The 22,406-nt window shown below is 37.1% G+C and overlaps 2 protein-coding genes across 17 annotated transcripts in view; one reads left to right on the forward strand and one right to left on the reverse strand.

The window, feature by feature from the left end:
- The window catches only part of LOC131436556 (calmodulin-binding transcription activator 1), a 477,355-nt gene that overhangs the window by 183,672 nt on the left and 271,277 nt on the right, over positions 1-22,406 (forward strand). The gene's annotated exons all lie outside the window — the stretch shown is intronic.
- LOC131436560 (UDP-glycosyltransferase UGT5-like) lies at positions 5,008-8,534 on the reverse strand. 2 transcript variants are annotated; one of them, XM_058605347.1, is made up of 3 exons: positions 8,151-8,534; positions 7,509-7,855; positions 5,008-7,443 (listed from the first exon to the last, which is right to left on the reverse strand). In XM_058605347.1, the coding sequence occupies exons 1-3, from the start codon at positions 8,416-8,418 to the stop codon at positions 6,733-6,735; spliced, it is 1,326 nt and encodes a 441-aa protein (XP_058461330.1). In that variant the 5' UTR covers positions 8,419-8,534; the 3' UTR covers positions 5,008-6,732. The 2 variants fall into 2 exon arrangements, with proteins under 2 accessions (XP_058461330.1, XP_058461329.1); XM_058605346.1 differs by having other exon boundaries at positions 7,509-8,092.

A 22,406-nucleotide genomic window follows, 5' to 3' on the forward strand; every position in this document is an offset into this window, starting at 1 on the left:
AATGCCAGTTTAGTTTCGAAAGATACATGTATTTTACCATCACGAACGAAAGTTCCCATTTTCGTTTACATACGGATACACGAAATGCCGTGGTTTGGATTTGTCTGTTTATTGTTGCGAATCAACCGTTCGAATAACGAAGAACCACTCCCATCGATGAGGGACACCCGCTGGATCTTCAAGAGTGGTTCCTGAGGACCCACATGGACAAGCTCTTGGCATCATAAACTCAAACGGATTGTGCCCTAATGAAATATATCTTTGAAAACCGTTCGAATACATTGGAAACAGTTTAAACGATTTCCAACAACTTTCCTTTTGAATGTGAAGATGATTTACAATCAAATAATAAATTTTTAATTTGAATGAAACATTTAGAAAGCATAGCAGTCATAGTAAAATGCTTCTTTTTTTCTGTCGAGCCTTCGAATATATCAGCTGTTTTCAAAGAAGGGCGAATCTAACATTGACAGCAAATGGGAAAAAGCATCGATAAATGTTTTCGAATCCTATTTAGAAATTATCGTATATTCTCGGATAAATTTTTGATTAGTCGATGAGTTGTTGGTTTATTTTGAAAAGGTATGCAAATCACTACTTTCCTTCTATATCTACTGAATAAGTCAACATAAAAAGAGTTTCACCCTTTTTCGATTTGTTTACTTTTATGCTCCCTGTGTGAATTATGAAGTTATGTCCTAGCGCATTTTTTGTTAAATTGACTGGTTTTCGACAAATCTGCAGGTAATTTCATCGTCTCATTTACTATTTACAGTAGTAAAAGGTTCGGAAACCATCTAAAATAAAGAAAATAAATAGATTCGTCCTTCCTTACTAGCAATTGAAGTATCACCCTGATTGTTGGCATGAAGCACGTAGGGCGAAATTTACGTAAACAATTGGAATGACAGCTTCGCCCTTTTTAGTTCCTTGTATTACTAAGATTGATATTTTTGTAGATTCCTAATCGTTAGGCAATATTGTAGGAGTTTGAAGCATTTATTGGTAGGAGAGAGAATCTCTATTTGGATACTTTTGTAAGATTCTCCCTTCTTTGAAAAACAGTTTACTTTTTCTTTAGCAAGAAGTTCAATTTCAAATTTTTATTTTTATTTACTTGAATAAAATTGATCTTGAGTACGATATTTATTTATTCTGCTGCATTCGTCACTTCTTTCACATTCGAGTGAAAACGAGAATTGCTTGTTCGCATTCGTTCGAAAGCATGTGTTCGTCGTATGGTCGATACGGACGTAAAAAAGTATGATGATACAAAATCAGCGAAAAAGCAAGTCAAATAACAATTGATATCGAAAATTTTTCATCACAACTTAAATCTGTACCAGGACTGATACTGTTTAAAGTTGGATTGGCGTTATTCATATGCATGTACTATGTTTGAAAGTGTGATTGATTCGAAAGTAAACGGTAATACGAATATGACATACTTTCGAACGTATCGCATACGGCCGTAAACAAGGATGAGGGTGAATTATTTCTCGTCATCCACTTTAGTAAACAATTTCCAATATTGTGAATGCGTACAACTCAAACCTTATCCTTGAAGACTTCCACATACTCTCCTGTGTGAGTCGGTCTTTCAGAAGAACTAGTTCTTTCAGTTTCATACTAATTGATAATAAGATGACAATGCTTAGTGGTTCAAAACATGAAATTAACAAGATAAACATATTTTCCCTCTTGAATATTATTTTTTTGTAGTTGGTGTATTCACAAAAGTTGTTTGTAAAAAATTGGCACATCTTTTTAAGTAAAATTTCAATAGGGTGGTTCCTGTTTGGATCGAAATTTGGAATCTTGAATTTAAAAATTGTTGTTTTTGAAGTAAAATCTAAGTAAATTTAATTTTGAACAACCTCGCTGAAGAAGCCTAGCTCTTCATTTGATCGAATTTTATAAATTTTTCAGATTAACAATAGGGTGGCCATTGAAAAAAATCACTTGTTTTGTTCTATTTTTTAATGAGCAATTTTACAAAAAATCATCTTCCGAAGAAATGTCAAGCTAATTATTTTCCCCGACTATGTTTTTTTAATATAAGCTACCATACAAAATGTGATTGTGTTTTCATCCAAAACTAGTCAACCTTCTAATATCAATATTGAACAGATATCAGATCGATGAATAATAATCTCATATAATTTCTGAAAGATCATAACATTAGAAACGTTTGAAGAAGAATATGAAAGGGTGTTATTTTGTAACTCATTTAAATTAGTGTTCTAATCAATCGAATCAGATTTTCGGAAATAAATTACTTCAAATTGTTAAGCGAAAAATCTATTTTCTGGGGTAGTTTTCTTGTATATTATTTTCCGAACAAATGATGTACGAAACTCTTATAGGGCTTATTTGAACAAAAAATCATTTTGCGGATAATAATATTTTGCTAAGTTTTGGCGTTTAAAAGTTATTTGACTTTTCCGATTTTTTGAATACTAATTTGAATGAGTTGAAAAAATAACACCCACTCAGATTTCTCTACAAACTCTACTTATTTTATGACTTTTCAGAACCCGTATAAGGTTAGTTTTTGTCGATCTGGCATCTATTGCATATTGATATTAAAAAGTTTACTAATTTTTGGTGAAAAAACAATCATAACTTTTGAATGGTAACTTATACAGGGTGATTTTTTAAGAGCTTGAGAACTTTTTTAAACAATAAAACGCATAAAATTTGCAAAATCTCATCGGTTCTTTATTTTAAACGTTAGATTGGTACATGACATTTACTTTTTGAAGATAATTTCATTTAAATGTTCACCGCGGCTGCGTCTTAGGTGGTCCATTCGGAAAGTCCAATTTTGGGCAACTTTTTCGAGCATTTCGGCCGGAATAGCCCGAATTTCTTCGGAAATGTTGTCTTCCAAAGCTGGAATAGTTACTGGCTTATTTCTGTAGACTTTAGACTTGACGTAGCCCCACAAAAAATAGTCTAAAGGCGTCAAATCGCATGATCTTGGTGGCCAACTTACCGGTCCATTTCTTGAGATGAATTGTTCTCCGAAGTTTTCCCTCAAAATGGCCATAGAATCGCGAGCTGTGTGGCATGTAGCGCCATCTTGTTGAAACCACATGTCAACCAAGTTCAGTTCTTCCATTTTTGGCAACAAAAAGTTTGTTAGCATCGAACGATAGCGATCGCCATTCACTGTAACGTTGCGTCCAACAGCATCTTTGAAAAAATACGGTCCAATGATTCCACCAGCGTACAAACCACACCAAACAGTGCATTTTTCGGGATGCATGGGCAGTTCTTGAACGGCTTCTGGTTGCTCTTCACTCCAAATGCGGCAATTTTGCTTATTTACGTAGCCATTCAACCAGAATTATGTAGACCATAAATCGGGCGTAAAGCGCGAAACACATTTCGAACCGAACACTGATTTTGGTAATAAAATTCAATGATTTGCAAGCGTTGCTCGTTAGTAAGTCTATTCATGATGAAATGTCAGAGCATACTGAGCAAATAATAATGCATGAAAATCATAACCTCAAAAAATCTGAGCAAATACTAATGCATGAAAATCCTAACCTCAAAAAATCACCTTTTATTAAAAAGCTTAGTTGAACAAAATTGAGTACAATAATTAGTTTAACAACTCTTTGGAAGACAATTTTCTCGTAAAACTGCTCAAAAATAAGTTAGAACAGAAAAAGAAGTAATTTTTTAAGAATTAAAAGTTCAATCGGATAATTCAGAAACTAACAGACAGAATAGGATGCACCCGTCTTCAGTATGGCAAACCATTGCTGTTACACGAACGAGGAGACCAATCCGGCACAAGACTGAAATGTTGTTATGTTTGCACACACAAAATAAATGAATTTTACAGATGGCCTACTCCCACATATGATGGAATTCATTAAGCGGGAAGTAAGAAATAATTTGAATCAAAAAACACTTTTTGTAATTTTTTACGGAGAAACAGCTTAAACAAATTTATTCAGACTTTTTTCGTATATTAATATTGAAAAATAAGGCGGTAACAGGGCATTCCCCATAACCTCTTTTGAGAATCACGTTGCACAGTGAACACGATAACTCGGCGTAGAACTATTTGAAATCAAAAATGTTCTTATATTTACTTAAAGTACGAGTTATTTCTCCTCTCTCCGTCGTTTTCAAGTTATTATTTTGATTTTTTTTAACAGGCCGTGGTATATTTAGGCAAAAAACGCGATCTCACGGTAAATTTTCCGCCAAGTTTGAGGTGAAAAACTACCATTTTATGAAAATGGAAAAATTTCTAAAACGTAGGGGGAGGCATTTTATACCAAGAAAGTATGTTCCAAGTTCGAAAAGAATCGGTTCAGTAGAGTTTGCAAGATCGTGTTCACGGACTTCGAAAAATTGGTTTTCAGAAAAACTTTTTTTTCTCAAAAAGTGAGCAAAAAATATGTTTGGTAACTGACACTGAATCGATCCATATTTTTAAAATGTTAAACTACAAGAAAATGTAAAAAAACGATTTTCCTAAACTGTTAACCTCTTACATTAATTTTGAACTCTTAAAACTGAGCCATTTGATGATGGATTCGTTTTGAAAGTATTTAACTTTTGTCGTTTTCGTTTATAATTTGCACTACACCGGTGCAGTGCTACACGGAGGCATGAATAAACGAACAAAAATGACGAAAACATAAACAGTAACCATTGACTACAATAAACGATTCCATTGCATAGAGCTACACCCAGCTTTTGATGAGTGCTACACCAATGGTACCGGTGCAGAAAAAGAGTGTAGCACTGGTGTAGTGCAATTGGCAAAAACTAACGATTTCAGTGCAACCTTACCTACAGTCGTGTAGTGCAATTTAAAAACGAAAACGACATTAAATACGTATGCTGCGTCTTTTTAGTATATCTATTGAAAAATCGATTTTAACTGTTCGATGTTTTCACGAACCATTCACAGCATGTCATAATAATGTCATCTTTATGAGTTCTCTCGCACGGCCGACGATTTGCCTAACACCAGTCATTTCATAGGGAAGCGTCGCGTCATGTGTGAAAAAATTCCGCACCGTTCTGCAGAGTATGAACTTTCGCACAAAACGGAATCTATAAAAATATGCTCTAACTTTGAGGGGGACGAAATAGATTTGGATGTATAAAAAAAGAATTTTGAAATTATGAACAAAGTCCCGCAGTATGCCAAACATGTCAAGTATGTTCTCGTGTGCTGTAAACCGTGTTCGTTTGGATCAGTATTTACTGCCTTGCAGTTCGCTATTAATTGTGGTTGACCTTTTGGTGTTTCGACCTTTTGTTCATCGACGTTTTGTCATTCGACCTTCTATCATTCGACATTTTAGTATATACAGGGTCCGCCATCTAACATTTTTTTGAACTAGCGGTTATTTCGACATTGGTAACCTTAATGTCACTTCTGATTTGACAGAAACTTAGTTTTATCCTTCCGCTGAACGAAAATAGTTGTGTATACGCTTGAGGAACGCGTGAAAAAAGTGCGATCAGCTAGAAGAAGATGCCGATTTTTGCCAAAAAATCATCTTCTCGGATGAGGCACATTTTCATCTCGGCGGGTATGTTAATAAGCAAAATTGTCGCATCCAGGGGACGGAAAACCCGCACGTTATCATGGAGAAGCCGAGGCATCCTCAGAGAGTGACGGTTTGGTGCGGATTTTGGTCTGGCGACATCATTGGGCCATTTTTCATCGAAAATGAGACAGGAGCCACCGCCACGGTCAATGGCGAGCGCTACCGCACCATGATTAGCGATTGGTTTTGCCCGTTACTTGAAGAGGAAGACTTGGACACCATTTGGTTCCAACAAGACGGCGCTCCGTGCCACACAGCCAACGCTACGATCGATCTTCTGCGCACAATCTTCGAAGATCGAATTATCAGTCGAAATTCGGATGTCGTTTGGCCGCCTCGGAGCTGTGATTTGACGCCGTTAGACTATTATCTTTGGAGGGCTGTCAAAGATAAGTGTTATGTGGACAAGCCAGAGACAATTCAAGCCTTGAAGGACAACATTCGAGCAGCCATAGCTGAAATAAAGCTGCATACAATCGAAAATGTACTAAAAAACTGGACTGACTGTATGGCGAAATTATATTCCACAATTAACCGGAAGGATTGTACTTTAATATGAAAAAATAAATTTTGAAATCGGATAAACCGAGTATTTCGCAAGAAAGAAAGGATTTTTATCTGTACTTTGAGGACTTGATGTAGCCACAGAGCAAGATGTTCGATTGTAGTCCAGTGAAAAGAAAGTACATTGGACTATAAACGCAAATTAACTGGCCTAAGTTGCTGTGCTGTCAAATCGGCGTCATTTCAAGGGTGAGGTGACGTCAACCAGAAGAAAGAAGAAGAAGAAGAAGAAGAAGAAGAAGAGAATAATTATAATTGTCATTTTTTGAATCTGCGCTGAATGAATCTGCAGATGTTCACCGATGACATATGAAGAATGTCTCTATTGAATACAAGAAGGATTTTTAATTAGTGGCGGCATCTGTCTGTCAGACCGAGAACGTATTGACCGATGTATTTGAGCATTTCATTTGTATTTACTTTTGGTTCAGTCATCGTTGACGTGCTTCTGTACACATACATTAACATGTTACCTAATTTCCTGATATTTCACATGAGGAAAGTAAAACGTTTCATTTTCATGCCATTATGCGTTATGCATGAAGTAGAGTTTTTTGATCTAGTGACTATGAAATAGTTAATTATTTTTCAATTTCTTTTTCGAACGAAAGCACACATTGCACAACATAACTGTTAAGACTAAAATGACACTGATAAAGATTACTACTACCGTTAGAATGTCTAGTGAATGGTATTGCAGAAAATTTAAAGCCACAGCCGGTGATCGGAGTTGAGGTGCTCCTCGATGTCTGATTACGTATTCAGTCCAGAAGACAGCATTTTCCGTCGCCGTCATTGGTTTGTCATGAAACCAACGAGAATGCTGGGAAGCCTTTGAAGCGTATGTTCTATCGTTCAACATGATATCTATAGCCTCCCTAATTCGGTCCTTATTCAAATCATCGTAATCTAGTTTAAGACCATAACCCGAACGAATTGCGTTTTCCACATTCGTCATTTGATCTCCGAAGATGGGTATTCCGATGATGGGTTTGCCATGGAACAAAGCTTCCATCGTGCCCAACAGTCCTCCATGTGAAATGAATATGACCACGTTTGGGTGAGCCAGAATATCATTCTGAGGCATCCATGCTTGGATCAAAACATTACTGGGTGTGTTCAGGATTGCGTTGTCCTCATATTTCCACAGGACACGCTGCTTCAATTGCGCGAACACTTCTATGAACGCATTCCGTTTTTCCTGTGGAAAATGCTTCGACTGGATATGCGATCCCATGCAGAAGTAAATAACACCATGATGAGCTTCTTCGATGAATCGCTTTAAATCCTAGAAAGGGGGTAAATTATGTTTTGAACAATTCAAATCGGTTTTTGGTTAAATAAAGAACCTACTGAAGGAAGCGGCTTCACCTTTCGAATGTGAATACCTCCAACCTCTACCATGTTGGGAGGATAAGGTCTAGCACTGCCCAGACTGAAATGTTGATTCAATAGAATCAGTGAAACGTTTCTCATTTGTTGTTCAAATGTGAGCTTTGGTTGTGGAAACGCCTTCTCATAGTAGCGTTTTTGTTTCGGAAGATACCTGAAGTCGTAGTACAGTTGCTCACCAACACCAACTAACATGTTGTACATCCGTTCCCAGAACAGCATGCGATCAGTTAAGCCTAGCATTAAATGTGCCACGTGGGAATAGGGTGCCGGAGTTCCTACCAACCCGTTCGTCCAGATGTTGCTTCCTAGGGTGGAGAATACTATCAGCGGTGCGTTGAAATGCTGTGCCATTCCGTAAATCGATTCCGTCATGAAGCTTTCAACAATCACTACGTCAAACTGTTGACGGGAGTTCAGCAATTTAACGACTTTGGGATGCTGCAGCACGAAGGTACAGGTAGTATCGGACAGATCATTGTACAGCATCGACAGAATCTTTAGGAATGTACCACTCTTGTACTTGAAATAGTTCTTCTCCAATCCTGGAACAATCGAAGTCAGTGGGAGCCATTTAGTCGAACTGCGTGGACTTATCCATACCTTGAGACGCATCCAAAATGCCATCCATCACTATTTCGTGATAATTCTCCGGTGCATCGGCAAGCTCAAATGGAGTAACGACAGTCACATTATGTCCGATTTCGGCCAGCAATCGGAGATATTCGACTCCGATGACGTAATGGGATTTGGCCCATGTCGGTAGCACACCGAGAATGTTTGCTCCTTCGGTTGATGTTGAGTGTAAACTGAGTAGTGCAACGATTAGCAACGCGGGTAACGCAACTTGTAAACCACCACGACTCACCATTGTCACTCCGTGATGTATGATGTATTTCAGCTGCACCTACCAAAAATATTATCGTTATCAGTAACACCGTTCCGTTTCGTTTGTACCAAAAAGAGCAGCGATAGAATCCCGATCAGCAGAGCATAACACAATTATAGACAAAAGGATACTTGTTGGAAACTTTCGTTGTTCTAACTACTAACGAAACTAGGCTGATATCAGAATTTCTTATGAAATTTACTTTTTGTTGTAAATTTGTTATTTCTGGTTGATCGGGTTTCACTGCACGATGCCGCGTCAAGTATATCAGTTTATGTTGCGATTGTATTGAGATTGCTGAAGTGTACTTTCTTTTGTTGTGTTTATGTGCGATTCAAACAAAATAACTTGTGGTGTTATTTTATTTTTGTTTTTCATTCTGTATGACCAATTTGATCAGAAGATTGTTTTCGAAATAATTGGGGTTGGTAAAAAGTTGATTGCTTACATATTTTGAAAATCAAATCCGTAAAGCAGTAGTACAAAGTTTATAACTGAATGCAATTTTCGTTCTTAATACTGATACACGTTTTTGCATTTGAAAAAACTTTTCAATTATTAACAGATTAGACCAGGGTTAATGAGAATTCTCCGTTTGCTCTGAATGACGGGTGAAAATTTTAAACACATCTCACCCTGTGTTCCGAAACTCGAAGTCAGATCTGAACAAATGTCAAAAGCTGTGTATTTTCATAGAGGTAGACCCTTTTATTTGAGTCTAAGTTTGTGAAAGTCGACTAAGATCTCTTTGAGAAAATGAAGAGAGATCACATCTCATCCGAGTCAGTCGATAAAACAAAACCGCTTACGTTCGGGATGGAAGAATCCAAGTACAGTATTGTGTAGTGAACAATAGAATGATCTCGAAATGAGTGAACCAAACGAACAAAAGCTACTGCCGCTACGAAAGAATACAATTATTATTGACTTCAGGCAGTGCAAAATTCGACCTTCGATACGAGAACTTGAATGTTTGCTTAAAAGGGCGGGTAGGGTCTAACACTTTTGAAAAATCATTTATTTTTTTCTTTGCATTTCCTTATAATAAAACATTTCAAGAATATTCAGTGAAATTTTCAAGCCTATTGGAATGAAGCTCAGCAAGTTATGGTCCTTTATCTTTGCATATCTCATACTGCGAAGAAGTAAGAGCTCGGCTCCCAGGCCCAAGACTTCTGCTTCGATTGACTTAAAAACTTGACAAAACATTCTTGAAACGATTCATTATAACAAATTATAGAAGAAAAAATTTAATTTCTTGCAAATATTTGACCCTACGATCTCCCTCGAGTTATAAATTCTTTCTATTGATTTTATAGACAAAAAACTTTAAATGCGTTTTTCTCGAAAGCAGGTTTTGAAAGTCCGTGTCCATCGTCATTCAAAAACTACTGCACCAATTTTTTCAAAATTTTGCACACACTTTGCACATATAAAAACCAGACCCCAACGTTTTCCTTTTTGTTGTTTGTTGCTTTGGGGAGGTTTTACAGCTACAAAATGGCAGATTTTTTTGTGAAAAATCGTAGTTTTGACTTTGAACCACCTTCATTGATTTGTTTACCTCTGATTAGACTGCGCTGAGATACAGTGGACACCGTAAATCATAATTTTTAAGAAGCGTTCTCAAAATTACCTCTTCACCGTTTTATTTCTCAATATTTTTCCACACAAAAAATAGAAAATGTTGTTCGTATGATGCTTTTTATCATGCAAAACATTTGAATCTATTTTCTTGAACGAGAATTCTGAAAAAAAATCGCGAAAATGATGATTTTTTTCATCATTTAGACCCTACCCTGTTGAGGAGCAAATACATCTTGACATTAAACGTGTGCAATTTCTTCAATGCAATAAGACGAATAATGTTGTTTACATCCAGTTTTATAAAAAGTTGGATGCAATTCAATTCGCAAAAGACAATAACAATGTGCACTATGTGGAGCACGAAAACATTAAGTACAACATTCCAGTATATATGAAAGATAGTGCTATAGAAGTGCGTGTGCATGATCTTCCATCAAGCGTCATCGATCCTTATATTGACAAAACTATGTCCCAATACGGAGAGATTCTCTCTATCGAAAAAAAGCGGAAGAACTTTTTTCCCGGTATTCTAAATGGCGTACGTTTGTTACGCATGCGCTTGAAGAGGGCTATACCTTCTTATGTGACTTTCGGTCAGGATACAAGAATCCCGTGCAAATCAATTGTTACCTATAACAATCATATTTTCAAAAAGCTGTTTTCTACGGTAAGCCATATGCTAAACTGGACAAGGAGGCAACTACACCAATCCCAAGCAACCCCAGTTCACCTGTTACAGTCACCATCAACAAAGAAGCATCCCCCTCAACGAAACCATCAGTATCCCCTATAGAACAAAGTACACCAGCTGCAGTTAACAACTCACCCAACGTCTTATTTATTTCACAGTAACGATTGTTCCGCCAATAACAGTGATGCCGAACCAATGGACGGGAGCGCGAATAGCGAACCACTGCTCCCCCTTCATTCGCTAGATAACAGCGAAAGCGCCTCTCCTCCAAGGAAAAAAAATACAACAAAATACAGCAAAAAAAATTTTTTTTTATTGTAAAACGACGGAGTTAAGCTGCAAAAGATCTGAATAAAAAAAGCTTTAAAAAAAATTAAGGGAATTCCATTTTTTGAGTTTCTGGCCACTAGTTCCGGTACTTCCGGAATCAGGAGCTGGGAACCGGTATAGCGGAAATCGGTACGTTTGATTAACAACTAGCATAACTTATAATTTGAAACAATGTTGAGCCAAATTTAGAAGAATATTTTTCGTTTTTTTTTTTCATTATTGCTCTATATGACAGGTTTCAATTTCATATTTACCACCCTGTATTTCCGGAATCGGAAGCCGGATCTAGATTACCTTTTACATTAACTTATGGAAACATAACACTTTTCATTTTAATCTGAGTTTGCAAGGATCGGTCTTGCCGGTTCTGAGAAATTCGAGTGATAGGTTTAGAGAACGCTCTTCCGGTATTTCCGGAACCAGGAACGATAATCTGGTCTACACAAAATCAACGTATTTGGTTAGTTGATAACCAAAATACCTGCCCAATTGAAGAATGATACGGCTATTTAAATATATTTGGTTTGATTTTTGGTGTCATATAAAAAACACGCTCCTGAAACTGACATTTTTATACTTATCAGCCTGTAATTTCGGAACTAGAAAAGATCGTAAGACTTGACATTTGAACCTTAGCTTGTGAAAATAGAATATTCATGGGAATTGAACTTTTCGGAACCGATTTTCACAAACTTAGATTCAAATGAAAGGTCTTGTGGTCCCATACAGAATTCCTGAATATTGTTTTTATTCGTCTTCTGGTTCCGGAATTATGAGGTAAAATGTGCATAAAAAAGAAAATATGTGCATGAACTTTTCTCGGAGACGCCTGAATCAATCTTCATAAAATTTGATTCAAATGAAAGGTCCTTTGATTGCATAGAAAAATTTCTGAATGTCATCTTGGTCCTACTTCCGGTTCCGGAATTACAGGGTGTAAAAATGTTAAAAAAGGTGTAAAAATTCCAATTTAATTACTTATTCACTTTTCTCAGAGGTGGTGTGACCGGTTTTTACAAACTTGCACAGTTCGAAAAAATCTTGTAATTTTTCATCTTATAAGATGCACATAAATGGAGCGTCATATTTCACGCAAACTCATATTCAAGAACATGCAAAATTGTGTGATTTGAAAATTACATGACTTGTATGAAATGAAATAAAAAAAAATAAAAAACAACAGATGATGATAGCTACAGCGTGGCTTGAACCGACAAACATTAGATCACAAAGCACGCCGCTAATCGACTAAACCACAAAAGCACATGTCTGCTTTATGAATAATTGATACATATAAATCTATACAGCGGCACTTGGTAGCCGAGTGCAAATTTCACTCGGAATCAGTAAAATTCTCTACGAATGGTATAATGCGTCAATTGACAAGTTGAGTAGTTATGAATTGTATCGTTTGTAAAAATGGGGTTTCTGGGGGCTCAAATCAGTTCCAATCGATAGTTCTTGTTAGTTGACAGCCGAACGTATCCACTCCGGCTTTACTCGTTTCCAGAAGCACCGGAAATAGTGATAACAAACTCTAAAATGGAATAAACTCACTTTTCTCAGCGATGCCCTATGCTCTTATGATTTCATACATGATCCGGATCTGACTTTCGAATCCAGAATTACAAGGTTATGAGTGTTCCATATTTCGAACCGTCCTATGAAGCGCACCGCCTCTATGAACGAAGCACGTGGTGTGTGGTGTTCAATTTCGTTCACACGATAGATAAAACGAAAACAAACACCGAAGTTCGATTTGGAAAACACAAGCAAGTCCATCGGTGCCGAGCACACATGAATTCCAGTTCTTAACCGTTTTGAAGCAAACAGAATCACGGTGCCGACAAGAATGTCTGTTAATGGTGCGTGATTTTTGTTGAATACGGTGGTGAGTGCTGTCTAACCTTCATATAGACGAGGACACAAAAACCTACGAAATTTTTAAGACAGGTTGTGAAACTATTTTAGTTTGTAGGCCTGGCTGTTTAATGGCCCTAAAAGCATACTGTAACTTCGACAGTCTCCCGATTCTGGTTCCGGAAACAGTTATTCAGAATGTCCAATATGAAACTTGCATCGGTTTCTCGTGAAATGTTAATAAAAAAGGCACCATTACACTACTAAGTAGATTAAAACAGATTTTCGGATACAGTTCTTATTTTTATCTGTACATCAGTGCCGCTTCTACGTATTAATGGACCCGGGGTAAGATTTATTTGTATGCCCTTAAGGTCTGAGGACAGAGGGTCGCGTTTTGAGTTTTAAATCGACCACGTGGCTCGCTCAATTCCCTTTGCGCATCGTATTTCTCTTGTACTCTCTCGTATATGAGCAAACTGTACCGGGTTGCCAGCATACATTTTATTATCTTGATGAGAAGTTTTATCACATTAATCTATCGTATGCGTTGGAAATTACATGGATTCCAAAGAACCATGAAAAAATATTCAACTTTCACAAAGATTGAATGTCTGTGTGCTTGGCAGCCTTGTCGAGTCAATTTCTTTCTCCTTTTTCAGAATGCTATCAGGAAATCAAAGCGACAAAAATGGCGGATGCATTGAAACTGACTTTGTTTCACAGAAAAATACAAGACTTTATTTTTATCGCGATAACATATATGTTTTTATGTACTAATCGCATCTACACTAAATTATCTAGACTTTGTCCAGTAGATTTATGATACAAGCCTTCAAAGCCGAGATATTCGATGAACAAGTAGGGGTATGCATTTCCGAGCGTTCCAATTTTCAGCAGTTCTTCAGTCAGAAAAAAATACAACACGACCGCTAAACTCAATGAATCATTCTAAAAATATCACAGAATATTCTCAACTAAATTTCGAAGACATTGTCAGGTGGGTTTTCCTACATTCTGCACTGTTTTAATTTAATTTGAAACGGGAAAATAGCAAAAAACCTACCAATTTACGGTACTGTCCTCAGCCCTTAACTAACTAAATGACCATTTTATGCTCGGTGAGTCCCGTTAAGGACCCCCTAAGACCCCTCTGTAAAAGCAGCCCTGCTATACATTCACGATAAAAACGCACATATTTTTTTACATCCACAGAATGCCTCAAAGTCATAAATAGAATCATTCATACTATGCCAATTTAAGAAAAGTTTAATGTTCTTGTGTCGACGGTCGAATTTTACGTTGCTTGAAGTCACCAGCGATTGTTTTTTTGGTACTGTTAGCGGTCCCTTCCGTTCATTAGTTTTTCTCATTTCAAGATCGGCTGGTCGTCCAAATTAGCCTGTTGTTCCGGAAACGGGCATATGAGTTCATTCCACTTTATTCATCAGATTTGGTTCTCAGCGAATGTTTTCTGAATAAGAAGACCTGACTGTTTATATAAAACCGCTAAGCAGAATAAAAGTTAATGCTATTTGCAAAACTTTTTTTTTCTATTGCACCGAAGTGCAATGTCTAAATTGACGTCTCGAACGAAACAAGATTCAGTTTACTGGCCGTAACGATTGGTATAATTTAAGGGGTTAAAAATTACCCACAGATTAATGCTAAGTACATGAAGCTACTACTAAAAGTTTTGCGTTTTGTCTTAGGCAGTTTAGCAAATAGCATAAACTTTACGTCTGCTTGACGGCTTTTGTCGAACTACTGAGTATCGTTAGGAGTTATAACTGCTAGTGCACTGATGAGTCTAAGACGAAACGTTAAACACATTAGAATGGTTAAATGTACGTGGTGGTAACTTAGGACCCCTATACTGAAGAGTACTGAATTATATCTCTACCACTCAGAGTCGATTGCATAGAAAATTGTGTCTAATTTTGATTCCATGTGTCATTTCATCGTGCTTCGTTCAAAACCCCTACTATTTTTTGTACTTGTTAAAATATGTGAAAAAAAAACAATTTCAAATATTTCAATTGACTCTTTCAATGGGATAAGTCGATGACAGCCTGTGTGTCATCACTCGGCATAAATCACAGTCCAGCTCTCAAGAGACTATTTACCCAGTTTATAATCCTCCATTGGAACTGCGAGCCGTGACTGATGGCAGGCATTATGATCATCATCCTCGTCATCAGCATTAGTTATGATTTGAGTGGTTCGGATACGGTTAATCGTATTATTGAAGCTTAATATTATGCTTTATCGTATTTGTTGAATTAGATTAGGTTGGCTTCGGGAGCGGTTCGGATTGCCGTTAACAGTGATTACCGAATCCGGTAAGTAAAATCCCAATTTAGAAGGCGTTCTATCATTTCTTCCGGACACGGTGTAAGGAGATCAGCAAACAAATCTCTCACTGACAGGTTGAATGAAAAGTTCACCCAAGTGGATTAGAATCCGCAAGGTTCGTCTGGGCACCCTAGCTGTCGGAGTTTGATATGGGCATCCTTACCAAGCGACTAACCAACCAACCGAATGAAAGCTGTAAGTACAGAGGATTAGAGCCGTGCGATTGACCTAGGCCAATAAGGGCTGGTAATAAATTTCACAGCACGAGATTCTGGTTTAAAGCTGTTTCTGTCAGAATTAATTTCAAGGACTTGTGTTTTATTGTTCCTTTAACAGATCCAGCTGGGAAGTTTATTTATGTCCGGTGGAAAAGTGTTGCGATGGCTTTATTAGAAGAAATTACTACTGAGCTTATGCTTGAGAGTAGTGTTACAGGGGTTCTTTTTACGGTTAATAAACTGACCTCGCCAGGTGGTCATCATGAAGATATGAAAATTCCGCATCTCTAAACTGTGCGGAAGGTCCGATTCCCTTTCCATTCTATAGGCTATTTCAAAAGCCTTATTCCAGTTTTAATAAATCATTATGCAAGTAGTTAAAGGACCAGTTCATCATGCCATAGTTTTTGCTTGTTATTTATGTCCATTCAGCTGAAAAAAACTCAACTGTGAGTCTTTATGACGGAGGCCACTCGCGAACCCAACAAAGTTTCACCAACAAAAACCATTATATTATTTGTTGATTATTTCGAGAACATAATTCAACGGTAGTCGTCGGAAACAACAAGCAAAGCAGCAAATTATTTCTCAAACCACTACGTCCGTTTTCAATGGGAAACAACACAGGACTACAGCCGAAAAGAAACAAATTAAATTTGTTGCTATTCTTCGTCGAGAAAGAAAAGCTTTCATAGCTCATCAGTTTTCCTCCGGCATGTCTCCTCCATCCGGATAGCCAGATAGTCGGTGGCCAATTAACCCCTTGAAAAGTTCCAAAAGCCATCCGGTAGGGTGGAATCCTCCTCTTCTTCTTCTTCTTCAGCTCGATGTAAAGCTGGTTTTGTGTCAAGAAAGATGATAATTGAAACCTGGCTCCTAGTCTTCCACCAAAACGAACGGCGAACCAGTTGACATCACCCCGACATCGACAAACCAGCACGGCGGTTCTTCCCTACGGTTTGCTATGTTGTTTGCTATGCTCGAGACACTTCAAATCAAGTCGAAAATTGTTATGATTTCTGTTTCCGCGAAACAAGCCTCTTCCAGTCATCCCCCATAAGTCTGTTTGCCTGGATAGATAGATAGAAAGAAAGAAAGATGGAGATGGAGTCGACTAACCAGACTTGTTGTCTAGTTTCGACTCCTAAAACAACTCACCCCATCACCCGCTCTGACGTTGTTTGCAGGTGGTTGGTTCTTTGGTAGGGGGGCATACCCAAGTTCGCGGGACATTTCATTTCCGTTTGTGTCACGTGCGGAGCCGTGAAACCGAGTAAGGATTAGATAGCGCCGCGGAAATCATCATTGCATAGTGAGGCGAAATCCCGCGTTGGCGGTTTCTGATAAATTAAATTTGTGTTTCTGTTCAAATACGGATCGGTTGGTTATGTGAGTTTTTGTTAGGGTTTAAACAATTCGCGCTTTGCTACTATAGGCGGTTGATATTGATACTAATATTTATAATCAACTAGCTGACCCGTCGAACTTCGTCTCTCCAAAAAAATATTTGTTCGAATTTATGTTTTCGGACAGCAGAATTGTCAAACGACTAAGTAGTTAACGTATATCTCCATTATTTTTCTGATTACTTATCCTACAATCAACGGAATTTGACACACATTCATTTAGCTCAAAAAAGAAATATCACCAGAAATTAAGGTGAAAAATTGAGCAAATGCATAGATTGTCATCCCATCCTTTGAGTCAATAAAAAATCTTTCTTTAATGGCTTCGACATAATGGATATAAGTTGCCACGCTTTCTCTTCCAGATGTGATTCTCGCTTTTGGTTATGGATAAAAAAGGTCACTAACCAGAATTTTAACACATACATTGAAGCAGTTTCTTGTACAGTTTTTAAGCAGCGAGAAAGTTTTCTCAGAACTTGTTCTGTATATTCAAGTTGCAAAAAGTGCCACGCGTACTTTAGGGCTTTAATAAAGTGAATATTGTACAGGCACCAGGCATAAATAAATCCATTATGATAATCATATTGAATATTAATATTCAATGGCCACTTATTATGTGCGCTAAATCATTAGAAATCAAGGAAAATATATTAGTTTGACATTAGCGCTTCTACAGTACAATCTCTTCATTGATTCAATCAAATTTTTTCTGATTTGTTAAACTCGCGCTCACGATGACCAATATTATTTATCTAACTCCATTACACACAATCCATCAACTGGTCAACAATATCAGAACTTTTTCTCCTGCCTACAGCGGTTTTCTAGAACAGTCATATGCATTCCGCTATTGAGTCATTTGGCAAGCAATAATTGTGATATCCAATTAAGCACGTGACTCGAAATGACAAATAACATGAATCAAGTATGCATGTGCAATCTCCACACAAAACTATTCGTTGCGCGCCAACGATTTTTTTCTACGATCTAGTATTCTTTCCTTCGACGGCCAAGCACTTATGCAATTCGCTATGCGCCAAACATCAATCGTAGAGAGTGAAAGATTTTTGTTGTGGCCTTTCATTGTTGTAAATTTTTGTTTCAGAAGTCCTGTGATTGCTTGGAGCCGATATGAAACTGTTTTTAATGTTTTTAGATACAGGTGTTCGTTCACTCGATTTCTCGCAGGGTTGAAATGGTTTTAGACAATATTGCCATGTGGCCCGTTGACCCTCGCATGTGATCACCGATTTGAATAGGGTACTTTTGCTTCCGAAAACTAAGTAAAAAGGAATAGATCATTCTGAACGATTACGTCATACACGAATGCCAGAGAAAAAGGTGGGCGGTAATGTCAGAGACATAACCGGATTGATGTGAAAACGAATAACAATGGCTCGCTGAAACCCTAACTGTGTCCTTATAAAGCACGATATCAACAGTTCAAATATGATAACACACAACGTAAGTATAAGAAATATTAGGATCAATTCCTTACTACAACGCATGCGTTATCCAATATATTAAACATTTCAACTAAAGTTTTTTTACAAAGTAGTGACAGTATTCTGTGAAGAATTTATTCTGTGTAGCTTGAACCTCGAATCGTGATCTCTACCATTAATATAATTTCGTTAATGTTTCAATTACTGCATTTTTAGTGTTATCTCAATCGGTCGTTTTTTTTACACAACCCTGTGATTATTTTAATAGTCCAATATAATTAAGATGGTCGCATTAAAATTCTTATAATACGTTAATGAAGATGTTGCGTCAGGGTGCAGTTATAGTTTTGCTTAAGTGAAATCAAATTTCACCTCTTTATAGAACACTAGGTTTCGTTAGTCTTGATTTTCGAAATATATAGATTTTTATTTTTAATACTTGGCATCCCTGTCCCGGTTCCATATACGGACAGTTTCAAATATTTTATCGTTGATTCGATACGTTCGGCTGAAAAGTTCGTATCGTTTAATAGAAACACACTTTTTTTGCCAAAATTCGTTTTTATTATTCAACATAATTGCCATCAAAGGCGATACAGCGATTATAGCGATCTTCAAACTTTTCGATACCATTTTTGTAGTACGATTTGTCCTTTGCCTCAAAATAGGCCTCAGTTTCAGCGATTACCTCTTCATTCCTTCTAAATTTTTTACCAGCGAGCATTCTCTTGAGGTCTGAGAACAGGAAAAAGTCACTAAGGGCCAAATCTGGAGAATACAGTGGATGAGGAAGCAATTAGAAGCCCAATTCGTTCAATTTCAGCATGGTTTTCATCGACTTGTGACACGGTGCATTGTCTTGGTGAAATAAAACTTTTTTCTTCTTCAAAAGAAGCCGTTTTTTTTTAAATTTCGTCCTTCAAACGCTCTAATAACGCTATATAATAGTCACTGTTGATGGTTTTTCCCTTTTCAAGGTAGTCGATGAAAATTATACCATGCGAATCCCAAAATACAGACGCCATAACCTTACCGGCCGATTGTTGAGTCTTTCCACGCTTTGGGTTCGGTTCATCGCGTGCAGTCCACTCAGCTGACTGTCGATTGGACTCCGGAGTGAAGTGATGGAGCCATGTTTCGTCGATTGTTATATATCGACGAAAAAAATCGGTTTTATTTTGATATAACAGCTCCAACCACTGCTCAGAATCATCAATTCGTTGTTGTTTTTGATCGATTGTGAGCTCACGCGGCACCCATTTTGCACAAAGCTTTCTTATATCCAAATATTCGTGAATAATATGTCCAACACGTTCCTTTGATATCTTTAGGGTGTCAGCTATCTCGATCAACTTCACTTAACGGTCATTGAAAATTTTTTCATCGGTAACAGCCTCTTTTGGACGTCCACTGCGTTCATCGTCTTCGGTGCTCATATGACCAGTACGAAATTTTGCAAACCACTTACGAATTGTTGCTTTGCCCGGTGCAGAGTCTGGATTACGCTCATCAAGCCATTTTTTGGTATCGGCGGCACTTTTTTTCATCAAAAAGTAGTGTTTCATGAACACACGAAATCCCTTTTTGTCCATTTTTTTCACAATAACAAAAGTAGCTTCACTCAAAATGCAATATCTCACAAACTAATAATCAGACAGCTGTTAAATTTAAACACGTAACTTTTGAAGGTTGGTACTAACTGAAAATGGTATGGATTTAATTCTAGTGGCGCCCTCTCATAGAAACGATACGAACTTTTCAGCCGATCTGTTACTAGTATAAAGATGTAACCCACATAAATACTTTCATTTTCGCATTGTGTGTGAGCGTTGCCCATCGTAATTGAATGTATTAGTGAGCACGTAAGCTGTTTTCAACTTCCATTTTGAAGAATCCGATACCTTCGGTAAGAAAGAAGGAAAACTCAAATAATTCTTTATGATTATCTGTGGGACTGGAAGGTCCCTTGAATTTCCATAGCCTATGGGATCGACATATAGGTAGAACAAACATGTCTCCTGGCGTGTACACTCGGTAAACTTGTCCGAAATTTGACTCTGAATTCATTGCGTTTTCCAATTGGACAACTTAACTGAGCAGCGGTATATGTAAACACAGTGCTTCCATGAAGCTGTGACGACTTCCACCACTGCACACTTGAAATGCAAATCACTGTTAAAAAATGTTCTCCCAATGAAGTTCCTTTACACCATTCTGCTGCTCGTTTTATTCCAACTGGACTAGCAGGCCTGCTCCGAAAGTTCTTCCCGTATGACTTGCTTCGACAACAGTTGCACAGAAAATAATTGGGAAAGTAGAATGTTTATTATTTATAGTGATACAGTTGTACAGCAGCAGATATTTTGTTCTCTTCCGTAAAACGCGTTTTGATTGTCTGGTGCTGAGATGGGTCAAATCAGACAGGTTTATAAAAAGTGTACTATTGACAAATTTCAATGTTGTTGCAATTCATGTTCAATTTCGATTTTGTTGGAAGTAAGATTATATAAATCCTTCTAAATATCACTGACAAGAAATCTAGTGCGGTATGAGTTTGATATCCGTAATACCAAACATTTAGGAAAACTTTCATTCTGAATTATTTGTGATTATGTCATTCAACTGAAAATGTTATCATAAATTGATGATATTTCGATGGCATGTTGCAAAAATTATTTTGATACGTTAGATACAACAAGAGATATTGACGATCAAAAACTTATCACTCTCTCAGAGAGTAAATTCTGAAAAGGCGCCCCATAGACTTACGAGATAACAAAAATCTTTTGAGTCCATAAAACTCTTGCGATATGGTAGACTATTCTCCAAAAATTTATAATATGTCGTTTTTGACAACATTTTCCAAAAATTGTGGTTATGTTCTGATTATATCTCGCATGACATGCACGCAACACATCCTTAACATGTATGAATTTAGGTTCCTGGAGGTGTAAACTTTTGACGGAAACTCAATTTAAAAATAGTAAAAAACAAGTGATCGGATTTGTTCCGCGATCGAACCTGCCGCTCGCTCCCCTATGTTCAGATGGTTGAGTAATACAGTTTTCTTTTTAGAACCTACACGCGGGCGACTCTGACTCCGAGTAAAACGAACACGTAGTACGCGCCCTGAAAAACAACTCATAATAAAAGAAAAAATAAACAAACTCGCATGGATGCGTGGTGCGACCAGAGAAAATTTTCAGAGCGAAACTACGCAATTGGAGTCCGATCTAGAGCGACTCCAGGTTGCTAAAACAAACATATCAAGAGTTGTTTGGGCGACTCTGGGTCATCTCTCGGGTTGCTCTGATCAATAAACAAAAACGGTATAAGAAGGAAATGTCCTTTACCTACAAGACAAAACGAAAAGACCCAAAATTATTGATTGATTTAGAATATGTGTTTAAAAAGCGTGGCACTTTGTTGAAGTTTCGTTAAATATGATTCCAGACGTTCGCAGAGTTTGTGTTTAAAGCCATTTTTTGTGAGTATGGACTGTAAAAATGATACATGAATATGGTTGGAAGCCTTGCTGGAATCGGTGAATAGGGTTCCTACATATGATTACCATTGTCTATAGCATCGATGTCCTAAAATACTAGTTGATTTGTAATGTATATAAAATTTAAAAAGGGAAAAATTAAATGATTTATTGAAGGTGTGCGTTTTTTAGCGAGTTTTAAATATTGATTTCTGAAGTTATGACGATTTGCGGGTTCTTGGTATAATTTTGTATTCAATGCGTCTTTCTTAAAGCGTTGCGCAGCTCTGGAATAATTTGTGAATTCTGATGTGAATTTGAAAAGTTCGTGTGTTTTTCGAAATTGTGAAGAATTTATTATACGAATTTCTGAAGCACTGCGTTGTTTTCAAAGCGAATTTTTCAAATTATCAATGTTTTTCTACCAGAAACAAATCCCCTGCATAGAACTGCTTAGCGGTTTTAATTGAACCGCTAGGTGGATATAGCAGCTCTATTTGAATTTTTCGCAATGAAACATGAACATGAAGAAATCAAAATAAATCGTTAATATAATTAAAATTATTGAAAAAAACCACTAATGTCTTCACT

Source organism: Malaya genurostris, chromosome 3 (assembly GCF_030247185.1).
Source record: "Malaya genurostris strain Urasoe2022 chromosome 3, Malgen_1.1, whole genome shotgun sequence".
NCBI lineage: Eukaryota > Metazoa > Arthropoda > Insecta > Diptera > Culicidae > Malaya > Malaya genurostris.

Bases quoted from the DNA above. Each gene is read 5' to 3' on its own strand.
- LOC131436560 (XM_058605346.1), bottom strand. From the start codon at position 8,418: ATGGTGAGTCGTGGTGGTTTACAAGTTGCGTTACCCGCGTTGCTAATC. The intron at 8,093-8,150 runs GTATGGATAAGT...CGATTGTTCCAG, and splicing joins CATTTTGGATGCGTCTCAAG to GATTGGAGAAGAACTATTTC. The intron at 7,444-7,508 runs GTAGGTTCTTTA...CCCCCTTTCTAG, and splicing joins AGGTGAAGCCGCTTCCTTCA to GATTTAAAGCGATTCATCGA.